The sequence below is a fragment of the Malus sylvestris genome, chromosome 2, assembly GCF_916048215.2.
Source record: "Malus sylvestris chromosome 2, drMalSylv7.2, whole genome shotgun sequence".
NCBI classification, from domain to species: domain Eukaryota; kingdom Viridiplantae; phylum Streptophyta; class Magnoliopsida; order Rosales; family Rosaceae; genus Malus; species Malus sylvestris.
This window is the reverse complement of record NC_062261.1, coordinates 30,416,937-30,439,700: the sequence shown is the minus strand read 5'-3', so window position 1 is coordinate 30,439,700 and position 22,764 is coordinate 30,416,937. Positions and strand designations below refer to the sequence as shown.

The following is a 22,764-nucleotide window of genomic DNA, read 5'->3' as shown; positions in this document are numbered from 1 at the left end:
ATAAATAAGAACCGAAATCAAGCTCTTGGTGTGTAGAAATGAGTTAGAATTTGGTAAGTCCGGTGCTCGATTGCCTTCTAGGCTTCAACCGTAACCAAAAATAAAATTTAATAAATGATAAACAATAATCGGCATCTATTGCTTAAACATGGAGTGGAAACAAACTTCTTTTATTTGGTGCCAAAACGAAATGGTTATCAAAATATCCCTTTAGGTTTGAATCATTACACATTCAATCCGAATCTACATATCTGGCATATACGTTTTAGTCTAATTCAGCAATTACTTCTAGCTCTAGGCGTCTTGCATTTCTAGTTGTAGGACCAGTAGGCATGAAGGGATTAGGCGGTATGGTTAAGCTTTCTCCTCCTCCTTCTAACATCTGAACGACTGTTTTCATGGAAGGACGATCCGACGGGTGCCATTGGATACACCATAACCCTATAATAGAAAGTTTCTTTGGAATTTTACGATCTTCTTCTTGCCCAATATGGATTCGTAGGTCATCCCCTTCCTCTAGAAGATTATAAATCCACTGTGGATAGTAGATTTCATTTGTAGTGTTATCCGTGGTTGAACCAATATTCTTCCTTCCTCCTACCATCTCAAGCAGCAGCATTCCAAAGCTATAGACATCTGCCTTGTAAGACACATTTCCGAAATTCCTGGAGAACACTTCAGGTGCAATATAGCCCATGGTCCCCCTAGCTGTAGTCATGGACACCAAGCTTTGATCCTTGGAACATAACTTGGCCAAACCAAAATCAGAAATTTTTGGACTGAAGTTTTGGTCTAGCAACACATTATGGGGCTTGATATCGAAATGCAGGATTCGTAGATCGCATCCTTGGTGAAGATATTCAATTCCTTTGGCTATGCCTAGGGCAATATCATGCAGCTTATCCCAACCAAGAAATGAATTCTTACTATCTGCAGATGAAATGAAATCCTGCAGGGAACCATTGGGGAAGAACTCGTAAATAAGAGCTCGTACAAATCCATCAGCACAAAATCCAACCAAGCGAGCCACGTTGACATGGTGGATATGACCCATCGTTCGCACTTCATTTACGAACTCTTCCCCATCTCCCTTTGAACTGTTGAGGACTTTGACAGCAATAAAAAATTCAGAAGAGAGCATTCCTTTGAAGACAGTTCCATAGGCTCCTTCGCCCAACTTGTCCTTGAATTGATTTGTAATCCTCTTAATATCTGCGTACGAATACCTGCTTGGTTTGAGTGCTTTATAATCCGCCAAGAATTTTTCAATTCTCAATCGACTCTCTTTTTCCTTCCTATCAGTGCTATATACCCGATATGCTGCAATCATCAGTAGAACAATAAGCAAAGCACCCAGAATTCCACCTGTAACCACTAATTTCCATGTGTTGCCTGTAAAAGAATTGCAAATTAAATCGAGACTGACAATTAATATCCTCAGAAAAATGGATCCGACAACATCCTTCAAATAATAATTACTCAGACATAAATGTAACGATGTTTAAAACTAGCAATGAATATAATGTTCTCCTTACTTGGTTTCCTCACGCGTTGACATTCAATTTCACTGTTGGTGCCATTGTTCTTCCATCTACACATCTTTCCCTCTGCTTCACATTCTGTACAATTTGGTTTTGACCATTTGAATTGAAGAACAGAACCATTACCGTCCCAATTGCCAGATAAAACATCATACATCTTTGAACAAGATTGTAGATTCTCGAAGAGATTTTCTAATTGATATGTAGAATCAAGGGCATAAATTATGCTGCCAGGGTCACCGAGGCAGTGGACTTGATACGCATATGTATCTCTTGCAACAGAAGTAGGACAACTGAATAAGGTTAAGTTTCTGATGAAAGAATATGACAAGTTACTTGGGGAAGACACTAGGATTTCCTGGCGCTTGTAATCTATGTTTGTGACTTCGACAGGCTTTAGCAGCAGGCAGTTACTTGGGGGATACACTTGGATTTCCTGACGCTTGTAATCTATGTGTTTGACAAATAATTTTACTAGTATTTGCTGCTCATATCTTACATTGCATTCAAGCCCAGGATTTCCACAATGATGTTTGCGGCTTATGTGCAATGGGAAATGGATAGCTGCGCCTTGATCATCGCTACACTTGGATTCCAGGCACGCATGGCTTGCTCCAATTAGTTTGAAGAAAACCAGTAACAATATGCAAAAGTAAGAGATGATCAATTTCTGCATTTCTGGGCTAATAAGAACAAAAATAATGCGCAAGGATTTTTCTATTGTGTAATTGAGCAGAGATATACACGTAGTAATTATATGGTGTTATCCATTGACGAAAGAGAGAGAGAGAGAGAGAGAGAGAGAGAGAGAGGGAGAGAGCATTATGATACACAATTCTGTCTTCGCCGTTGACTGACTTTGTCAAACACTATTGACTGACTTTTCTCTGGGATATTTGAAGTCCTTACTGCAACTCCACGGAAGGTTATTTAAGACCACCTATATTATAATACCACTTGGTGTTCTCTCTCTCTCTCTCTCTCTCTCTCTCTCTCTCTCTCTCTCTCTCTCTCCCCTATGGAAATTAGTGGAGGCAGGTTCTTCACCTTAATTTTAGCCTTCCTTCCTATGCTTTTTAAGCGAAATTTATGGCGCTAAGGAAAAATATAGCGCTAAGGAGAATGATAGTAGTAGTTTGGTATTGCTTTGTTGTCCTTGCCACCGACAGACCCACATGGTCGTGCAACCCATGCCTCCTGCAACGTCTCTTCCCCTTGGACATGCATGTGGACATGTCATCGACTTTAGGTTTAAGTTTTTGTTTGTAGCGCCTTGAGCGGGTTAAGTAGATTTTGTGTTATTGCGGTGATTTGTTTGTATCTCTTAAGCGATTTATTTAGCCTCATTGTCATAAAAAAGGATCAAAATTGATAACGGTTTTGTTGTTCCTTATAACGCTGAATTACTTTTAAGATATAATGCACACATAAACGTTGAATCTTGCTGTCAAATGAATTAGCTTTTATTTGTTGACATTTTGCATCACCAATTTATTGTAAGTATCTTATATAAGAAAATATTCTGGTAGAGGCTTTTAATCCTATAGATGTGCAAGAAATTTTGAAACTTATCATGTAGAAGCGCATGAAATTATGAAATTGAACTTGCAGATTTCCAACAATGACTTGGCTTCAAACACGCTTTAGAAAAATGGGCCAAATTGCAATTGAGTATTGAGTAGAGCGGCTTCACGTACACTTAAGTCATCAATAATTTTCATGTTATTACGTCAAGGGAGGCAGATTGTCTGCCCTCTGTTTGGATGTCATTCTCATCCCCTTCTATTTTGTACAATTACGATTAAATCACGTTAACATTTTATATTGATTTTTTTATAGAGATAACAAAACAAAAAGCAATAAGAATATAAAATGTTGACGTGGCTTAACCGTAACCACACAAATAGAAGATGATGAGAATGACACCCAAACAGGAGGGCAGACAATCTGCCTCCTACGTCAAGAGAGAAATTTGCGATCTCTAGCATTATCTCTAAATCTATTTTTCATATTATACCTAAAATAATTTTTTTCTTATTTCAAATTTACCCTAAAATTTTAATTCAATTTCAAAAGTGCCCAAGAAGTGTCCGCCAGTCAAAGACCACGACACGGCACGTGGAGTGTTGGACACGTGTCCAAGAATGTCTACTAAGTGTTGTGTTTGTTTTTGTGTTTGATACGTAAAACGCTAGTGTATTGAAGTGTTCACATGTGCTACTTGGCACATAACAAAGTAGTAGTAATAGTGCTTTCTTTAAAGTTGTTTTGCGTCTCTCATCTGTCGCTGTAGTAATCATTATCGATTAGGATTAGCTGTGTCATATGTGGTTCCATTCGCTTGGAAATTCTTGAGTTAACCCCAAAGGCCACGGCAGTCATGGAAGCCTAATGTACCGGGACTGCAGGCGGACTTTTATTCTTTCGTGCAAGACCTGCAGAGGCACAAGAATTGGGAGGCATGATTAAGTTCTCTCCTTTCAACATCTGAACCACCACTTTACTGGATGGACGATCTAGATCACTAGGTTCCATTGGATGCACAAGAAAATAAATAATCTTTGTAAATTAATAATTTTATTGATAAATTGATATCATGCTATATTAATAGAATTTAGGTGATCCCAAGGTTGTTAATGTATGCTTTTAGGCAAGCATAACACAGAGAAAACTCAAAGTTCTCAGTTCTCTAGGCATAAAAAAGTACCTAACCGAACCAGCATCCTATTCGGTGCTCAAAGTTTGGTTGAGAAGTCAGGTCTCACGCAAACAAACAAAATCACTACACAAATGTTGTCTGTTGGTAGCCTCTAACAATAGCACACATGTAATCATCATTACTCTTGGCATTGAAAAAGAAACATTTGGGATGAATCATGTGATGATATATGATATTTGCACCAATAATCTAAGAGATTTTCTTTTGTTTTTGTTTGTACAACACTCATTTACGTGACTAATGTTATAACACTATTTTAAGTGACTAATGTGTAAAGATATATAACTAGATGAAACAATAAATTTGCTTATGGAGTTCCAAATGTCATAGACAAAACAAGATATCTTTACACATTTGGAAATTCGAGTCAATAATATCTTGTTTTGTCGAGTCAAGATATAAATTTGCAAATTCTTTCTTTTCCAAATGTCACAGACAATCTGCCTCACTAGTCAGCAAATTCGAGTCTATTAGAAATTGAGTTACTTATTTGAAAAAGAAAGAATTTGACTGAATTATTTTTTAGTGGCATGCATACTTTTCCGGGTCAATAATGATGGTTGTGCCGCTAGCAGGTCAATGGTAAGAGCCCACTTCACTTTGACATCTTTGTACTAGTCATCCTAAAGTGACTATTGTTCAAGAAATTCTCACTAATAATTCCATTCCAATCTCATCACGTAGCGCAATTATAGCTCTTAAAGTGCAAAGGTACTAAAGAAAAAAAAAAGAATGTTACAAAACATATCGATTTGAATGGGAAACTGAGAGCTCAAAAACTTTGAAGGATCATAACTAAGCAAGCATGACAACAATATAAGTTGACAAACGTCAGAATTTATAAATTAGCACGAACCAATTTCTTTGTTTTGATTCATAAAAATAGAAATTTAGAATCTTCGCAAGAAAAAAAAAAACTTGAAATTTGAGACCTTGAATCCCCAAATTTAAATTTCTTATAAATATGTGTCATTTTTAAATTTCTATGAGTGAGAGTTTAAAAATAAATAAATAAATTCCGTATTCAAATTCTCTTATTCTTTTTAAGTTAACCAAATAAGAAAATTCACAAATTCTAGAAAATAAAATTTCATTTTAAAATTCCTTAGTATTATTAAATTATTTCATCCAAACAAAATACAACATTATATTTACCTCTAAATCCGTTTTTCATATTACCCTAAGACAATTTTTTCATATTTCAATTTTACCCTAAAATTTTAATTTAATTTTAGAATTACCACTGGCGTGTTTTTTTGACAATATCCTACGTGTATCCCTAAAGTGTCAGTCCGTCAAAGTCAACGATATGCCATGTGGAGTGTTGGACAAGTGTCCAAGAGTGTCTCTGAAGTTTTGTGTTTGTTTTTGTGTCTGATACGTCACGCTAGTGTATTGAAGTGTCCATGCATGCAACTTAGCACATAACTAAAGCCACTGGCGGAGGGAGTTAAGGACCAGGGGTTGCCTGGGCCTATCCTAGCTTTTTAAAACAAATATATATATATATATATATATATATATATATATATATATATAAAAGGGAATTATGCATCCTTATATTGCTTCAAGTCCTGCTTTCCAAGTTTCAACCATAACCTCATCTCCCAATTAACTTTAATATTTTATCTATCTCCTTAACACAAATTAATAGCATTTAAAATCAAAGCAATATTTCGGTTTTCTTTAAATAGAAAACATTCAATTTTAATTATGAAAATTAAAAAATTCCCCTTTTCTTTTTGATATCTCATACATTTTATAATCCTAAATTTGAAATCTATTAAACAAATAAGTTTTAAATTTCTTTATTTCTATATTGTTTCTGCTTTATTCTACATATTACATGAGATTTATGGTTCGTAAAGTTTTTATTTATCTCATTGAGTTGAATAGTTGTCAGGATAATTATAATTTTTTGTGAGTATGTAATATTATATGTGCATATGTTGTTTTGAACATTTGATTTTGATATATATATATATATATATCATATTAGCTTTGTAAATACCATCTGCTTAAAAAAAAAATTTTAAAAAAACCTTTATGAGAGGCCTCTCCTCACCGAAAATTCTAGCTCCGTCACTGACTAAAGCAGTACTCATCTGTCGCTGTATGAATCATTGTCGATTAGGCTTAGCTGTGTCACATGTGGTTCCATTCGCTCGGAAATTCTTCAATTAACCCCAAAGACCACGACAGTCATGGAAGCCTAAAATACCGGCACTGCAGGCGGACTTGTATTCGTTCGTGCAAGACCTGTATAGGCACAAGAATTTGGAGGCATGGTTAAGTTCTCTCCTTCCAACATATGAACCTGCACTTTAATGGATGGACAATCTAGATCCACTGGGTTCCATTGGATGCACCAAAGATGAGTGATGACACTCAAGAATAATATAAAATTATAAAAAGGATAGTATAAGAGCATCTCCGATATGTAAAATGCTACCCACTTAGGAATTCAATGTGGTAGTTTTTTATTCACTTGTCTTATGTTGGTTTAAGGGCCAGTTTGGTATTGTTGTGCTTAAAAAAACTGCTTCTGTTGTGCGTTAAGAATAATTAGTTGTAAAATAAAGCAGTTGAGTGTTTGGTAAAATAGATTTATAAAAATGCTGTTAGTATGAAAAGCAGTATCAAACTGTAGTTTTAGGAAGAGGGAATTGATGGAGATCAAACCCTTATTAGAGTGCATATACATCATTACTTTCCACCACTTATTTTAATAAGTTAAACACATTGGATCTTTATGCTAATTGTAATTTAATGAAATCTTAATAGGTCAAATATAAAGATAGTACTTTGCCTCGTACTAGTCAGCAAATTCGAGTCTACCAGAAATTGAGTTATTTATTTGAAGAAATATGGAATTGACTGATTTTTTTTTTTATTGACATGCAGACTTTATGGGGTCAATGGTAAGAGCCCACTTCACTTGGACATCTTTGTTTTTGAGTGGAAGACCAACTTATAGAATTCGGTGTGAAACCTCATGGAATGCTAGAGAAGAACTACGACCTAGACTTTGAACAAAATTCGATAGTTTCCTTTTTTTTTTCTTTTTTCTTCTTATAATTATAAGCTATATTCTATGCTAATCTACATTAAAAAAGAAGGAAAGTTTACACTCGAAGCACAACGGGTTGAAAAAGAAGACCTTAAATACCAGAACAATTCAACACTTGCCAACAGTTTCCTTTCTAGTAGTTTATTTATTTTCTCATATAAATCAATGTCCAATCAACAATATCTTATTTATTTTGGTTGAGCTATGGATTAAACTTGAAACTTATTATAACATTCTGAAGAGATGTGACTAGACCAATCTCTCTAGTTGGTAATGTAACTCATCCTAAAGTGATTATTGTTCAAGAAAAAGTGAAGGCTCACTAATAATTCATCATTCCAATCTCACCAAGTCGCGGAATTATCGCTCTCAGTATATAAAAGTACTGAAGAAAGAAAAAAAAAAGAAGTTACAGAACATTTCGATTTGAAGGGGAAACTGAGAACCTAGAAACTTTGAAGGATCATAACTAAGCAAACATGACAACAATATGTCTATCGAAGCTAGTTAAGAACTGTGATGTAAAAACTTAAGGAAAGATTTTTGCATAAAAGTTATGTGGAAAAGTGATGCATATTGGCCAGCCACTGGTTTCAAGTGAAAACCCAAGCAATCCAACAAACCTCCAATGTACTTGCGTAGTCAGACAAACACCTCGAGCTATCGAGCACATATGGTACTTAGGTACAATGGTTACAATTCTCATGAGTCCTTAGTTACATACATAAGTTTTTAACCTGGTTTAGAATTTGTTGCTTATATAGTAGGACACATTTTCATGAATCAGTTAATGAACGAGTCACAAGTGTATTTACGACATTTGGTTGGCTAGGTGAAATTGTAAACCAAAACTAAATACATTCTTGCAAAAAATAAAAATGAGAGAGATTGTAAACCATTGGAAAAATGTGAAAGAACCATTTGAAAAAGCCCAATAAAGTAGACACAAAATAGCATCCAATTCCCCAAAAATTACACATGATCAGAGTCATCAAGCAAGTTAAGAAACTTGCTTAATTGGAGCTACTCAATGGGTTATTCTTATCTTATAGAATATATATGATTGGTTGGAGGTGAAAGAAAATTAATTTTTAGGGAAAAAGTCAAATTTTCTATAGGCGCATGGCATTTTTTGTTTTGTGTGATTAAGCAGAGATATATGCGTAGTAATTACGCAGTATCCTCCATTAATGAAAGAGATATATAATAGAGTAAATTGTAGTAATGGTTCCTGAACTTTAATCAAATTGAAGCAATGGTCCATCAACTAAAAATCCATTACCATTGGTCGCTCAACTTATCAAAATGTGTAGCTATAGTCATTTTCATCAATTTCTTCAAAATTTTGTCAAAATATGTTATGTTGGAATAACCATGTATATAATTAGGGTCCCTCAACTCATCAAAGTGTGTAATTATGGTCCTTTTCGTCAACTACGTAAAAGTTTTTGTCAAAACGAGTTATGTTGGAAGGACTATTGCTATAATTGGGTTAAAGTTAAGAGACCATTTCTCCAGTTGAATTAAAGTTGAGGGATCAAAGGTAATTGATTTTTAGTTGAGGGATCATAGCTGCACGTTTTGATAAGTTGAAGAACCAATGGTAATGAATTTTTAGTTGAAGAACCATTGCTCCAATTGAGTTAAAGTTAAGGGATCATAGCTACAATTTACTCTATATAATAAAGAGAGCGGGGGAGAGCATTATTATTTTACAACTCTGTCTTCGCCGTTGACTGACCGTATCAAACACCATCGACCGACTTTTCTCTAGGATACCATTGACGACCGACTTTTCTCTAGGATACCATTGACGACCGATTTTTCTCTAGGATATTTCAACTGCAATTTCACGGAAGGTGCTTTAACCCCTCCTATATTATATGACTACTTGGTGTGAACTAGTACACCTCTATCTCTCTCTCTCTCTCTCTCTCTCTCTCTCTCTCTCTCTCTCTCTCTCTGTCTCCAATGGAAATTAGTGGAAGCAGGTCCTTCACCTTAAGTTTAGCCTTTCTTCTTCTTAGCTTCTGCAGTGGAACTTGTAACGCTAAGGACGACACCAGTGCCAAGTCCTGTACTTCATCCTGCGGCCATGTCCACAACATAAGCTATCCTTTTCGACTGAACGATGATCCAAAATATTGTGGCGACGTAAGGTATACTCTATCCTGTGAGAGCAACATTACAGTACTATACCTACCTTCTTCCGGAAAATACTACGTCCAGGCAATCAACTACAACGACAAAACAATCCGACTTCTAGATCCTGGCCTTGTGAACACCAATTGCTCTTCCATGCCTCGAAATTTTCCGCACAATACTTTATATTATTATGAACATTATTCACGAGGGAATTTAACATCTATATATTACTTGAAATGTTTGAATCCATTGAATTCTTCTCTGTACGTGGACACTGCTCCATGCTTGAATAATACAAGTTCTTCTTCTTCGAGCCAACCAAAAACGTATAGCTACGTCATGGTCGGGCAGTACATGGAAGTATGGGAATTGGATGAGGGTTGCAGTGCAGAGGGGAGGGCTTGGATGAATTTGGGTCACTTTGACTACTCCGTTAAGGACTACAGCAACGTCTCTTATAAAGACATACACAATGCTCTCGTGTATGGCTTTGAGCTTCATTTCTGGCCTGGAATACGCTGCCAAGGCTGGAATTATGGGTCATCATGTTTTCCAGACACCATTCCAGGTGCGTCAACTCTCGACTAAAGTAATAACCATATGTAGTCAGAAATATAAGTAATAGAAAACTATATTTTTAATCCTTAAATAAAATAAAATTTAGAAAAATGTCTCACACAAGATTAAAAAATTGATTTTAGTTCGTAAACTCTATTTAAGCAGCATATGCATTCAATGTCTTTCTTTTTTTCTATTTATAATTTTATGCTGATATGAATTAAATTTTAATACTCATTTCAATTCAAATGAATTAGCTTTTATTTGTTGACATTTTGCATCACCAATTTATTGTAATTATCTTATATAAGAAAATATTTTGGTAGAGGCTTTTCGGCACACCTATGTTTTTGTATATTTTCTTATGTGCCATTAATTTATTACAATGTATTTAGGTACTAACATCTTAGTACACTAGTTTAGAATAACATGTTTAGGTATGGACATTTCGGTATACTAGTTTAGGGTAGGCACGGACATACCGGTACACTAATTTAGTATACTATGTTTAAGTACGAACTTTTTGGTAGACTTATGTTTTTCCATATTTTCTTATGTTCCACTAATTCATATTAACATATTTAGCTACAGATATTTGAGTGCACTAGTTTAAAAAAAATACTAGCGAAAGTGTGCCCACACGATGTTGTGGGTGTTTAAAACTGTACAAAGCATGTAAAAATTTCTATATATATGTACAACTATATTAAGTGTTCAATGGTAGGGTTTACAACTCTACTTGCACATATTTACAACGATATTTACAACTCTTTTGCAAGAATCACATACTCGACAAAAAATTCGAACCCATAAATCCGAAATTAGCAATGTTATTTCGTACCCCCCAAAGACATTCCAAGTCTTAATGGTGTTACATTCATTAGTGAAGACTGAAGTACTCAAGAACTCAGGCACATCGACTACAACTTGGAAATGTTATGCAAGTCTTAAGCAGCTTGAATCATTAAATTTGAGTTGGAAAGCTCTCTGTTACTTGCTCTGCTAGCTGGGAAGTGTCCCCAAATTCGACACCATCATCAGCATCAACACATTTCACACACTCCCGCTTCTAAAACACACTATAATACTTACATGATGATAGGTTAAAATTCAGATATGCAACCTTAACCACACATAAGAATAAGAGAAAGTATAGAGATCAAGTAGATGCTTTATTTCTCTCTCTCTCTCTCTCTCTCATCCTGTTCAAATTATTTTGCTACTGAAATCAAAAGTACTAAGTTCTTCAAACAGAACAAAGAAAAAAAGAAGTCCAAGTCAAAATATGGAAAATCTGAAGCATAGAAAGTGTAATATTAGAAAACTAAAATTCATGACTCGTTTTAAAAATCACTCCGAACCTCAAAAATGTAAAAAATAGTTAAACACTAAAATACTCCGGAACATACTAAAAAGTAAGTGGTTACTGTGAAAATCAACCCCTCGGGCCCATTTGATTAGTGTGATGAAGACTGACCAAACTAACAGTTGTTGCACCATATATTTGGTTTACTTCAACTTGGATCGTTTTCTTATGCAAGATTCTTTGCTTAATTTAAATATATAATCAAACATCCCTCCCTACTTAAAAGCTTGTGGTGCCAATATTTCATTTGACTGAAAATTATATTTTGAATACTCACAGCCTGCTTGCTTGATAGCCATTTTTTCTCGGTGTTTTTCAAAATCACTCATAATCATTTTGGTCCCAATTCTAAAACAGAAAAATGGCAAGAAAAGGGCTTTTTGCAAAAGCATAAGTACATACCAATTCGGCTGTGAATCCTCGTGATTCCTCCTCGGACCTTGATGAGGTTATTGCTGGTGATCTGAAGATAGAGAACTTGAATTAGGGTGGCTTGTTTTCTGAGTGCACAGAGAGACAAAAGGGGGAAACAGGGTGAGATTATATAGGTAGATATATTATATACAACCTTGAAGAATAACTAGAGAGTAGCTAGGCCAATTACAACATGGTAATCGATTCAATTTACTCAGCTCCTAGCTAGCCTCTTATTGTTCATCTTCATATGTGCCAATCAAATCTGATTCTTGACAGAATGTGTGTGCGTGTGTGTGTAAAATATGCGTTTTTGAAGTATATAGTTATCCCCAATTGGTTACCCTGATTTCATAGTGTCCATTATTGTTAAGACTTGGAAGCCCACTTCCTAAAACGAATTTCAAAACATGCATAGAAACTTTGCATGTTTGATTTCTGAAAAATAATTTGTACCTAAGCTAGTAGAACTTTGGAAATTTATCTTGCAACCTAATCTATTGTCCTAACAACCATAATGAAGAGAAATTTGTGGTGAGTTGGAACAAATTAAGTAGTGGAATAATAATCATGTACATTATTTTTTTTAAATTCATGCTTCAATGCAGTTGGCTTTGTATGCATGGGTTTCTGTTTGTCTGGTGCTTCACCAAATTTGGTTGATCAAATTAAGGTGCCACTGTTATTAATAGGAGAAGATGCCCACAGCATCAAGTTAGGAACATGATATGATAAGTCCTAGAATTATCAATATAATACACATACAGATAACCCAGGCCAACTTGGTTTTTAGTTGTTTCTGTTGCAATTCTTTTTAAGCTTTTTATTTAAAATGATCCCTGAGATTTGCATCATCATAAGTTTGGTCCCTGAGATTTAAAATCAATAGAAGTAGTCATTGAGATTGTCCACCATCCATGATTTTGGTCCTTCCGCTGAAGCTTTTGGTCGGAAGTTTGGATAATTTTCAAAGCTTCGTAACTCAATCATTTCTTAACCAAATTCGACCCGTAATAAATCAAAATGAAGATAGGAAAATATAGAATAAGATTATATCTATTTGGAAGCTCAATGGTTGCCGGAAATGGTCGGAAAATAGCCTCAAAATTGACTGGTCTGAGGGAAAACTGGAAAACTCGCCGGAAACTGGGTAAACTTTAAACGTTCATAACTTCTTCAATACTCAACGAAATTAGGCGATTCAAAAACAAAAATCATACTTCACGACGAGAAGAAGAGAATGGTACCCTTTTTCAATAGCTAAATCACCGTGGTTTGGCCAGAAAATGGCTTGAAAGTTGTTGACTTGTTTTTCAACAGCCACTTTCGAGCCGTTTTCCGACCAAACCACGGCAAGTTAGCTGTTGAAAAAGGTACCATTCTCTTCTTCTCGTTGAGAAGTATGATTTTTGTTTTTGAATCACTTGATTTCGTTGAGTATTGAAGAAGTTATGAACGTTTAAAGTTTACCCAGTTTTCAGCGAATTTCCGGTTCCAGTTTTCCCTCGGACCAGTCAACTTTGAGGCTATTTTCTGACCATCTTCGGCAATAATTGGGCTTCCCAATAGATATAATCTTATTCTACACTTTCCTATTTTTATTTTGATATATTATGAGTCGAATTTGGTTAAAAAACGATTGAGTTACGAAACTTTGAAAATTGCTCAAACTTCCGGCCAAAAGCTTCAGCGGAAGAACCAAAATCATGGATGGTGGACAATCTCAAGGACTACTTCTATTGATTTTAAATCTTAAAGACCAAACTTATGAATGATGCAAATCTCAAGGACCATTTTGAATAAAAAACCTACTTTTTAATCTACCTTAATTAGCATGGAAGCGATAGAGTTGAAGACAAAATACCTAAATTTAAAAGACATTTTCGAAGTTAAAGTTGAAATAAAAGAAACCAAATTGCCATTGAATATGAAAACATGTAAATAAGAAATTGAAAACAAACCTGTAATTTCGTTAAGATCAGTCCCATCCCTCCCTCACCCTTTGTCTGCAAGGTCTCTGTTCAAAAGACCCACCCTTCCGTCATCTTCCTCTCTCCGCGCTCTCTCCCCCTCCTTCTCTCTGTGCAGTCCATACCTTCTAAGCTTGCAGTCTAAGGAATCAACACCAATGCTTAATCATTAACACTCACTTCTAAGATTGTTGCTGATTTGATCCCTAGCATGTTTCTGAGATAGAAGAATAGATTATTTGACAATGCTGTGATGAAGATGTCTGCCAATTGTTCCTCTGATCTGCAATACAATAGATTGATGATATTGTTTTGTAGTGATTCTCTAAAGAAGTGATACCTGCTATTTATGTGCTTGGATCTTTCATGAAACACATGGTTTTTGTCATGACAATGGCAGATGTGTTGTCACAATGCAATCAAGTAGCCTAAGTTTGTAATTCAGCAAAGTCTTCCATTATAAATCAAAGCCAAATCTCTTGAGTAATAGCTTCAGAGGCACTAACATACTCAGCACCTAAAAAAAGGTCGTACCCAGTGCACAAGGCTCCCGCTTTACGCAGGGTCTGGGAGAGGTGAATGTCAGCTAGCCTTACCCCCATTTTATGGAGAGGTGAATGTCGGCTAGCCATACTCAGCACCTGCAGTAGACAATACTACACTGTGTTGTTTCGATGAAGCCCATGAGCAGATTCCACTGCCAAATGAAAATGCATATCCAGGAGTACTTTTCAAATCATTTTCATCCCTACTCCAATCACAGCCACAATAGCCTATTAGCATAATATTGCTTCCTTGGATTTCAAATATTCAATGGCATAATCCAAGGTTCCTTGTATGTATCTTAGCACCCATTTTGCAATACCAAAGTGTTTCTTTGAAGGACTGTGCATGAATTTTGAGAGTAAGATCGCATCAAACACAATGTTAGGGCTTGTAGCTATCAACTATAACAGACTACCAACAATCTACCTATAAAGAGCTTTATCTACAAGAGCACCACCATCTTCTCCTTTCAACTTCGTATTCACTGCAAGTGTTATAGTGAGAGGCTTGCAATCTTCAAAACTAAATTTGTCTAAACGTGCAAGAGTGTACGTCTTTTGATTGATAAAGATACTTTTGCTCTGTTTGAACTATTCACATACCAAGAAAATGATAAAGCAAGCCAAGATCAGTCATCTCATACTTCTTCATCATATCCCCCTTAAACTTATTAATTAGTTTGGAGCCGTAAGAGGCGGTCGAGCACGAATTCATGTAGTCTGGAACAACCTGCAAAATAGTGAAACAATCGTAAGCAAATGAATGATTTTAGACTCAAGCAGTGGGCAAGAGAATTCAAAGTGTTTAGATTGTGCTACCGTAGATGAACCCTAGATGGGTGTATTTATACCGTGGGAGAGGGGCATTTTTAGAATAGAATCCTTGTTCTAAGATGGAAGAATCCCAAAGGATGTCTAGTAAATAGATATTGCACCGTTGTCACTCCTCAATCTTTTGATCTGGTATCCACATTGTAGCTTAACCATGGCTTTGAAATGTTTAAACACAGTGAACACTTTAGACTTGTGCTTCAGAAGATACAACCAATACCTTCTTGTACAATCATCTATGAAAGTCAAGAAATACTTGTTTCCACCCGATGTTGTAACCTGCACAAATATCAGAGTGTATCAACTCTAGTGGATGACTTGCTGTCCACGTTATCTCCCTGCTACAGGCTTCTCTGTGATGCGTTCCCACCGCACAACCTTCACATACTGTTTGTGTTTGCTTCAACTTTGGCATTCATAGTACCATTTCCCGACTAACAGGTAACTACAGGCTTTGAAAATTCAATTGTCCAAGTCTTATGTGCCAATCTTAAGCACCGTCTTCCAAAGCAGCTTTCAACACATTGAATTTCTTATCTTCCATTATGAGAGGGAAACATCTATTCCCAGTCATTTGTACTGTAACCACATGATTTTCCAGCATCTTATCTTCAAATAGAGCAACCTCATCACTCCAAATAGAAGGAAATATCCATGCTGCATCATTTGTCCAACACTCAACAAATTTTCATCCAATCCTGGCAACTCTTAAACTCTAGACAAAAGGCCACATAAATATTATAACTTCTAAATAAAACCCAAATTTTAAATATGATGTCATGTTGGATAAAAGATGTCCCTGAATTTGTATTCATTTACAAAATCATGCCACCAAATCTCTTATACGTTTCTTTTAGACATTTAACTAGAAAAATTGCTCGCGCTTCGCTGCGGGTTTTGAACAACCTGGAAATTTACATAAGTCAAATTTACAGGTAAAGGAGCAATCATTTACTGAATTATAAAGAAAATCTTCACAAAAGTGTCTAGTTTGAAAAATAAATGAAACCTAGATTAAATTTCTTTACAAAAACTGAAAACTTGAAAGCTTAAGAAAACCCCATGAATCCAACATAGAAAAGATGTAAACTTTTGCGTTGGCTAAACCAAAAATGATATCTTAAACAAAACCCATGAATCCAACTGAAAAACGCCCAAATTTAAACGAAACAAGACAAACAAAATATCAAACATGGTTCATTGTCTCTCTTTGAATTTTAAATCACATGATATATTATCGTCTTAACATTTCATATACTCATGCATTACATAAAAAATTATATCTATGTTAAAATTACTTGGACTGCTTTATCATGGTTTAAGAAAGCAACCTCAAATCATAGTATCTACATATTCCTTCAGATTATCATAAACACTAAAACAAAATCCTCGCTTCTCACTACATGTTTAAGTTACATGAGCCCATACAAACAGCTTCACCGTTCACCTATACCCTCAGTGCCATAAATCCAAATAAAAAATCCAATAAATAAAACTGGCTGCTAACCAACACAAAAAAAAAAAAAAAAAAAAAAAAGAGATACGCTTGAATTGTTAATCAAATCAACACACACAAAAAATTAACAACGCGAGAAACAACAGCAAGCATACCAGCAGCAGCAGGCAGGCAAATCCTGTCACACATTCGCATATTGAAATTGAATGCACTTTCATATATGTGTTGTCATAAGGATGCAAATTAATTGCTGCATCTCGTGTTTTATTAATTTTTATTCTATAATCAAGTACAAATCACATACATACTCCAAAAACCAAAAAGAGAATGCCGGAAATGAGAAATTACAAAATCATATTGAAGAGCCTTCCAACGCACATTAATAATCTAACTAATGAATGTGATTTGAGAAACAAACCCCTTTTCGGGCGTGACTGATCAGATCCTGCTCTTGCATTGCTGGTTCTACACAATACCCAATACACAAAATCCCAAAAAAAAAAAATTAATACATCGTCCTTACAAAATCAACCAACAAATAAAAAAATCATCTTTTTCAATCACTTTCTCATCCATATAGAACACAGACTAAAAACGATTAATCACCTGTGTGGGGGGGGGCGGTAAACTGCTAATACCCTTCATGGCCAAAGCCGACACAATCTCCTATAATTTCCTCATACTTCGTTTTTCTTTGACAATTTACAAATGCAAAATTTGGATGCTGCAGTGGAAGATCATGCTACAAATTCAAACACAAAAATCCAAATTAAACACAAAATTCAACATTCACAATGCAAAAATGCAAACTATACACAAAATCAATGCTTTCAAAGTCGTATGGCATATTGGCTGGCTTATCACAATTGTTTAGTATAAATTTACCCACATATTATATATGGATAAATTTAAGTAAAAAAATAAATGATAACTAAATCATACACTGGTAGTCTCCGAATTCCCCCAGCAAGCAAACCGTTGATGGTTTCCCTTGAAAGCTTAGTTAGTGAACGCGCCCACCTGCACACGCACTTCAGAACTCAATTCATACACATATGAGAGAGGAAGAGCGAGAGAGAGTACCACAAAGTCCCAATTTCAATCCCACTACAGAGAGAAATCGATTAGATCCCCATATCCCTCAATAAAATGCATAAGAATAATTTACAAAATTTGTTAATACTCATAAATTTTAACCATTCATTTGAATGAAGACAAATTATCAGTAAAACCCCACCCCGAATCCCCTCGCTCAATTCCATCAGAAGTGCGAAAATCCCATGGTGTGAAATTATTAACCACGATTCATCAAACCGCCAAAAAAAATAAAAATCCAGAAACTAAAAGCAACAATGCAGTAAACCCAGATAAAAACGACGACTAAGGACGCCCAAAAAATCAAATTGGGAAATCATGAGGGCAACGAAGAACTCAACGAAATCGAATCGTATGGAGAGAAAGAACCACCAGGAGATGAGTAAGGTGGAAAGCCAAGGAGGGGGGACAAATGAGTGAGTTTTGAGTTGTAGGTTTCGAATTTTTCGTTCAGGGGAAAGGGGGAGGAAATTGAATTGTACCCAACAGGTTTTACGGAACAAATCTGGAAGGAGGAACCGAAAATCAGCCCCCCATCCTCTCCCTCACTATTTCTCTCTCTGACCATCCCTCAAATCCCCCGATCCCTCCCTTTTATTTATCTCTCTGTAATCTCCCCTCACATACCTCACCCAATCTCTCTCTGTGACCATCCATCAAATCCCCCATCCCTTCCTTTTCTGTCCCTCTCTCTCTGTGCAATGGGCATGGCTCCCATCGCCCTCTGTCTGCGAATTCGCCCCCAGCCCTTGGACAAAATTATCCTCCTAACTTTTAATAATACCCTCCAACTCAGCCACACATTTGATTGCAGTGCTGTAAATAAAGTAAAATCAAGGGTCATATATAGGAAGGCACCTAAACCCCATATATGAACATATATTCTACATTTATGTATACTAAATACCATAAAAAGTAGGTAAATTGGTTTTGTTACAAATTAAAAAAGTAGGCACATTAGTTTTCATATAATTATACAGTAGGTAAATTACCTTCATAAAATTAAACAATATATATTGTTTTCAAAAAATTAATTTTCTTAGTAGGTAAATTTTTTCACGTAATTATACAGTAGGTAAATTATCTTCATAAAATTAAACAATATATATTGTTTTCAAAAAATTAATTTTCATATTAGGTTAACTATTTTCATGTAATTATCATGTAGGTATAAAATTAAACAATAGATATTGTTTTCATAAAATTAATTTTCATAGTAGGTAAATTATTTTCATAAAATTAAACAATAGATATTGTTTCAAATTGAAATTTGTTGTCGAAATTAAAAAAAAAATCCAAATTAATTCCTCCATCTAGAACCATATTTCATGGCTACAAAACCTTGCCAAATTCAATGCACATGATCCATTAAAACAAATAAAAATGGACACACAAACTTAATTTGGTAAGTTTCTTAGTTGGATCCTAATCATTGAATTTTATTTAGATAAATATATATATGATGGGCTAGAGGCTAGAAAAATGAGTTTGGAGGGGGACGATTAAATTTTCAGAAAAAATAATACATATATATATTAATCAATGTATTGACAAAACTAGAATTTTAAATTTATTTTCTAACGACTTATACACCTCACACTGGTTATGCTAATGCATGTGGTCTTGTTCTTTCTTTGTTCTTGTAGGTTTCTTTCAATATATATGGAACCTAATCGAATATCTTTGGGACCTAATCGAATATAAATGGGACCAAATCCGTAAGGGGTTCTCCTTTTGTTTTATTTACAAGTTTTCGATCGACAAACTTGATTTTTTAAATTCTGAAGACTGGATGAGCTATTGCTAATGTTGTGTATTCTTCGTTACATTTTTCACTGTAGGTCATGGACGCATCTCATTGTGTAAGAAGTTTCTCTCCAAAAGATTCTTTTATTTTTGTGTGATCTATCTGTACTTCTTAAACATAGTAACTGTATGTCTTTGCTCACTTTTCCGTGGTATGTATCTATTGCAGCTGGCAAGTTGGAAGAAATAGAAATCAGTAAGAGCTTCATTTAATTAGTCCATACGCTCAAGTCTTTTGATTTTGGGTACCTTCATTAGCACCCAAATTTTAGTTAAGTTCACCTAACTAAAACATTTTGTCAAACTTCATAGTTTCCCCTCATTTTCAAGTTCGCCCAAATCCACACCAGCCTCCACATACCAAAAGAAAGAGAAAATGAACAGACAAAACCACTACCGCGCGCCCGACGAAACTACACCATCCTCTGGTCCCTCCCTCATCAACAGCGTCGATGCCAGCTCTTTGTGGGTCTGTGTGTTCATTCTCTTTCTATTGGTGAGTTGTGGGTGTGTGTTGTTCGTTTTTTTTGGTGAGTGGTGCTTGCTGCCTGGTGGGTTGGGTGAACTCAATTTCGACGGCAAATTAAAAAGTTTGATGACAAAATTTTTTTAGTTGAGTGAAACTAACTAAAATTTGGGTGTCAATAAAGGCACCCTTTGATTTTTTTATTTTTTTATTTTTCACTTTATGCACTTTTCAAACTCATTGTTGATTAATTTTGTTGCAGTACGTGGATGGTTTATACTCATATGCATCGGTAAGAACTAATACGAGATTGTATTATCCGCATATGTAGATTGCCCATTCTCTCTCTTTAATTTTATCAAGGACAAAGTAATTTGGAAAGAAAGGGAAGAAAAAGTAGTACGCAGTGGATCTAACATATTATTGTCAATGCATGCAGGGTTATTTTTCCTAGCCAGATTTGTTTTTGGAGTTCTAGTTGTGACTGCATTTTTAATCTACACATGGCGCATAAGACATTTATCAATGCATAGCACAATAGAAGATTTTCTGCAATGCAATAACAACTTCATGCCTATAAGGTACTCTTACTCGGACATCAAGAAAATGACTCGCAAGTTTAAGGACAGGTTGGGCAAAGGTGGCTTTGGCTATGTATTTAAAGGAAAGCTACGCAGTGGCCGATTTGTAGCAGTTAAAGTTTTGGGCAAGCCCAAAGCTGATGACCAAGATTTCATTAGCGAAATAGCTACAATCGGAAGGATTCACCATGCCAATGTGGTGCAACTTGTTGGATATTATGTTGAGGGATCAAAGCGTGCTCTAGTATATGACTTCATGCCTAATGGTTCTCTTGATAAATACATTTATTCTAAAGAAGGAAGTCTTCCTTTAACTATCAAGACTATGTACGAGATTTCTCTTGGAGTGGCTCAAGGGATCGAATATCTACATCAAGGTTGTGAAATGCAAATTCTACATTTCGACATCAAACCTCATAACATCCTTCTTGATGAGAACTTTAAAGCAAAGATTTCTGACTTTGGGCTTGCAAAACTGTATCCTGTAAATAATAGCATTGTCTCTTTGACGGCAGCACGGGGTACAATGGGATATATTGCTCCCGAGTTGTTCTACAAAAATATTGGAGGTGTCTCATACAAGGCCGATGTCTATAGTTTTGGAATGTTGTTGATGGAAATGGCAAGCAGAAGGAAGAATTTGAATGCAATGGTAGAGCATTCAAGCCAAATCTACTTCCCGTTGTGGGTATACGATCAGTATATTGTGGGAAATGACTTGGAAATGGACAATATTACTGAGGAGGAAAAGAAAGTAATAAGAAAGATGGTTCTAACAGCCTTATGGTGTATTCAAATGAAACCAAGTGATCGTCCTTCGATGTCCAAAGTTGTCGAAATGCTTGGAGGAGATGTTGAATGTCTGCAGATGCCTCTCAAGCCTTCTCTATGCCCACAAGAGGCGCCTGTGACTGCGGGTGATATTCAAGACAATGAATTGAACCCAATATGTTCTAACGCGGAACTAACGTGTTCATTGTCAGCTAGGTGATAGTCAAATTGTTAAGGAAGTGCAGTAATGTATTATTAATTAAATTCTTGCTTTAAAGTGATTTGGTGAATAACTGCCGTTTGTAATTGTTTGGCTTGGATTCATCTCAGAATTGACTTGTGTTGGTGCGTATATATATACATGTTACTTTAATTTAGCAATTGCTAGGGTTGCTTGCATCATTAAGTTTTCTCCTCCTCCTACATCCGCACCACCGTTTTCATGGTAGGATGATCCACCGAGTGTCACTGGATGTACCAGAGCCCTAAAATTACAAGTTGCTTTGGAATCTTACCATAACATTCTTCTTCAATATGGATCCGTTGTTCATTTCCTTCCTCTAGAAGATTATAAATCCATTTTGGATAGTAGATTTCATTTGTCGTGTCGTCTGTGGTTGAACCAACATTCTTCTTTCCTCCTACCATCTCAAGCAGCAGCATTCAAGACATCTGCCTTGTAAGACAAATTTCTGAAATTCCTGGAAAACACTTCAGGTGCAATGTATCTCATGGTCCCTCTCGCTTAAGTCATTGACATTGATTGATCCTTGGAACATAACTTGGCCAGAACAAAATCAGAGATTTTTGGCAGGAATTTTTGGTCGAGCAAAACATTATGTGGTTTGATATTGAAATGGAGGATTTGTAGATCACATCATTGATTCCTTTGGCTATGCTAATAGCAATATCTTGCAACTTATGCCAACCATTGAGAAAGAACTCATAAACCAGAGCTCATCTAAATCCATCAGCACAAAAACCAACCAAGCGAACCACATTGACATGGTGAATATGACCCATTGTTCCCACTTCATTCACAAGCTCTTCCCCGTTGCCCTTGGAAATGTTAAGTACTTTCATGGCAACAAAGCATTCAGAAAAAAAAAAAACAGCTTCGTATGCTCCTTGGCCCAACTTGTACTTGAATTGATTTGTAATCCTCTTAATATCTGCATAGGAATATATGCTTGGCTTATGATCTTTGTAGTCCGCCGAAAACTTATCAATTTTCATTCGATTCTCTTTTTCAGCGTTATAGGCGTGATATGTATCAATGACCAGCAGTAACAGAACAAATGAACGTAGGGTTGCTCCTGCAAATAGATAGATATTATCCATGAGTAAACATTTATTCTCCAGTGTCCTTTGGACATGAAACAAAGCTAAACAACAGTCATACACAACTCACCCTTGGAAACGTCTTTGTT

General features: G+C 35.6%; 2 protein-coding genes and 1 long non-coding RNA gene across 32 annotated transcripts in view; 1 reads left to right on the top strand and 2 right to left on the bottom strand.

Annotated features, from left to right (window-relative positions):
* LOC126612114 (rust resistance kinase Lr10-like) overlaps positions 1-21,715 on the top strand; it is a 67,367-nt gene extending 45,652 nt beyond the window's left edge. For 4 of the 15 annotated variants that reach the window (XM_050280505.1, XM_050280499.1, XM_050280475.1 and 1 more), the window contains exon 6: positions 20,422-21,715. In XM_050280505.1, the coding sequence (XP_050136462.1) occupies positions 20,422-21,554 (1,133 nt within the window). In that variant the 3' untranslated portion in view covers positions 21,555-21,715. Of the gene's footprint in view, positions 1-9,489; positions 10,044-19,356; positions 19,429-19,551; positions 19,573-19,685; positions 19,713-20,244; positions 20,275-20,421 lie in introns of all 15 variants that reach the window. The other 11 variants (XM_050280535.1, XM_050280530.1, XM_050280522.1 and 8 more) reach the window with 6 other exon arrangements.
* LOC126612227 (rust resistance kinase Lr10-like) overlaps positions 88-22,764 on the bottom strand; it is a 145,974-nt gene continuing 123,297 nt past the window's right edge. For 3 of the 6 annotated variants that reach the window (XM_050280625.1, XM_050280620.1, XM_050280598.1), the window contains one exon: positions 88-1,226. In XM_050280625.1, the coding sequence (XP_050136582.1) occupies positions 266-1,226 (961 nt within the window). In that variant the 3' untranslated portion in view covers positions 88-265. Of the gene's footprint in view, positions 1,393-1,535; positions 2,692-22,764 lie in introns of those variants that run through there. The other 3 variants (XM_050280638.1, XM_050280616.1, XM_050280608.1) reach the window with 3 other exon arrangements.
* On the bottom strand, positions 10,703-18,496 carry LOC126612668 (uncharacterized). Of its 11 annotated transcripts, none has more exons than XR_007619275.1 (7): positions 17,853-18,496; positions 17,558-17,635; positions 17,222-17,357; positions 15,180-17,080; positions 14,418-15,058; positions 13,775-14,284; positions 10,703-11,899 (listed from the first exon to the last, which is right to left on the bottom strand). It is a non-coding gene; the product is annotated as an uncharacterized LOC126612668 (long non-coding RNA). The 11 variants fall into 11 exon arrangements; XR_007619273.1 differs by having other exon boundaries at positions 18,052-18,496; XR_007619220.1 differs by having other exon boundaries at positions 17,558-17,722; positions 17,853-18,495.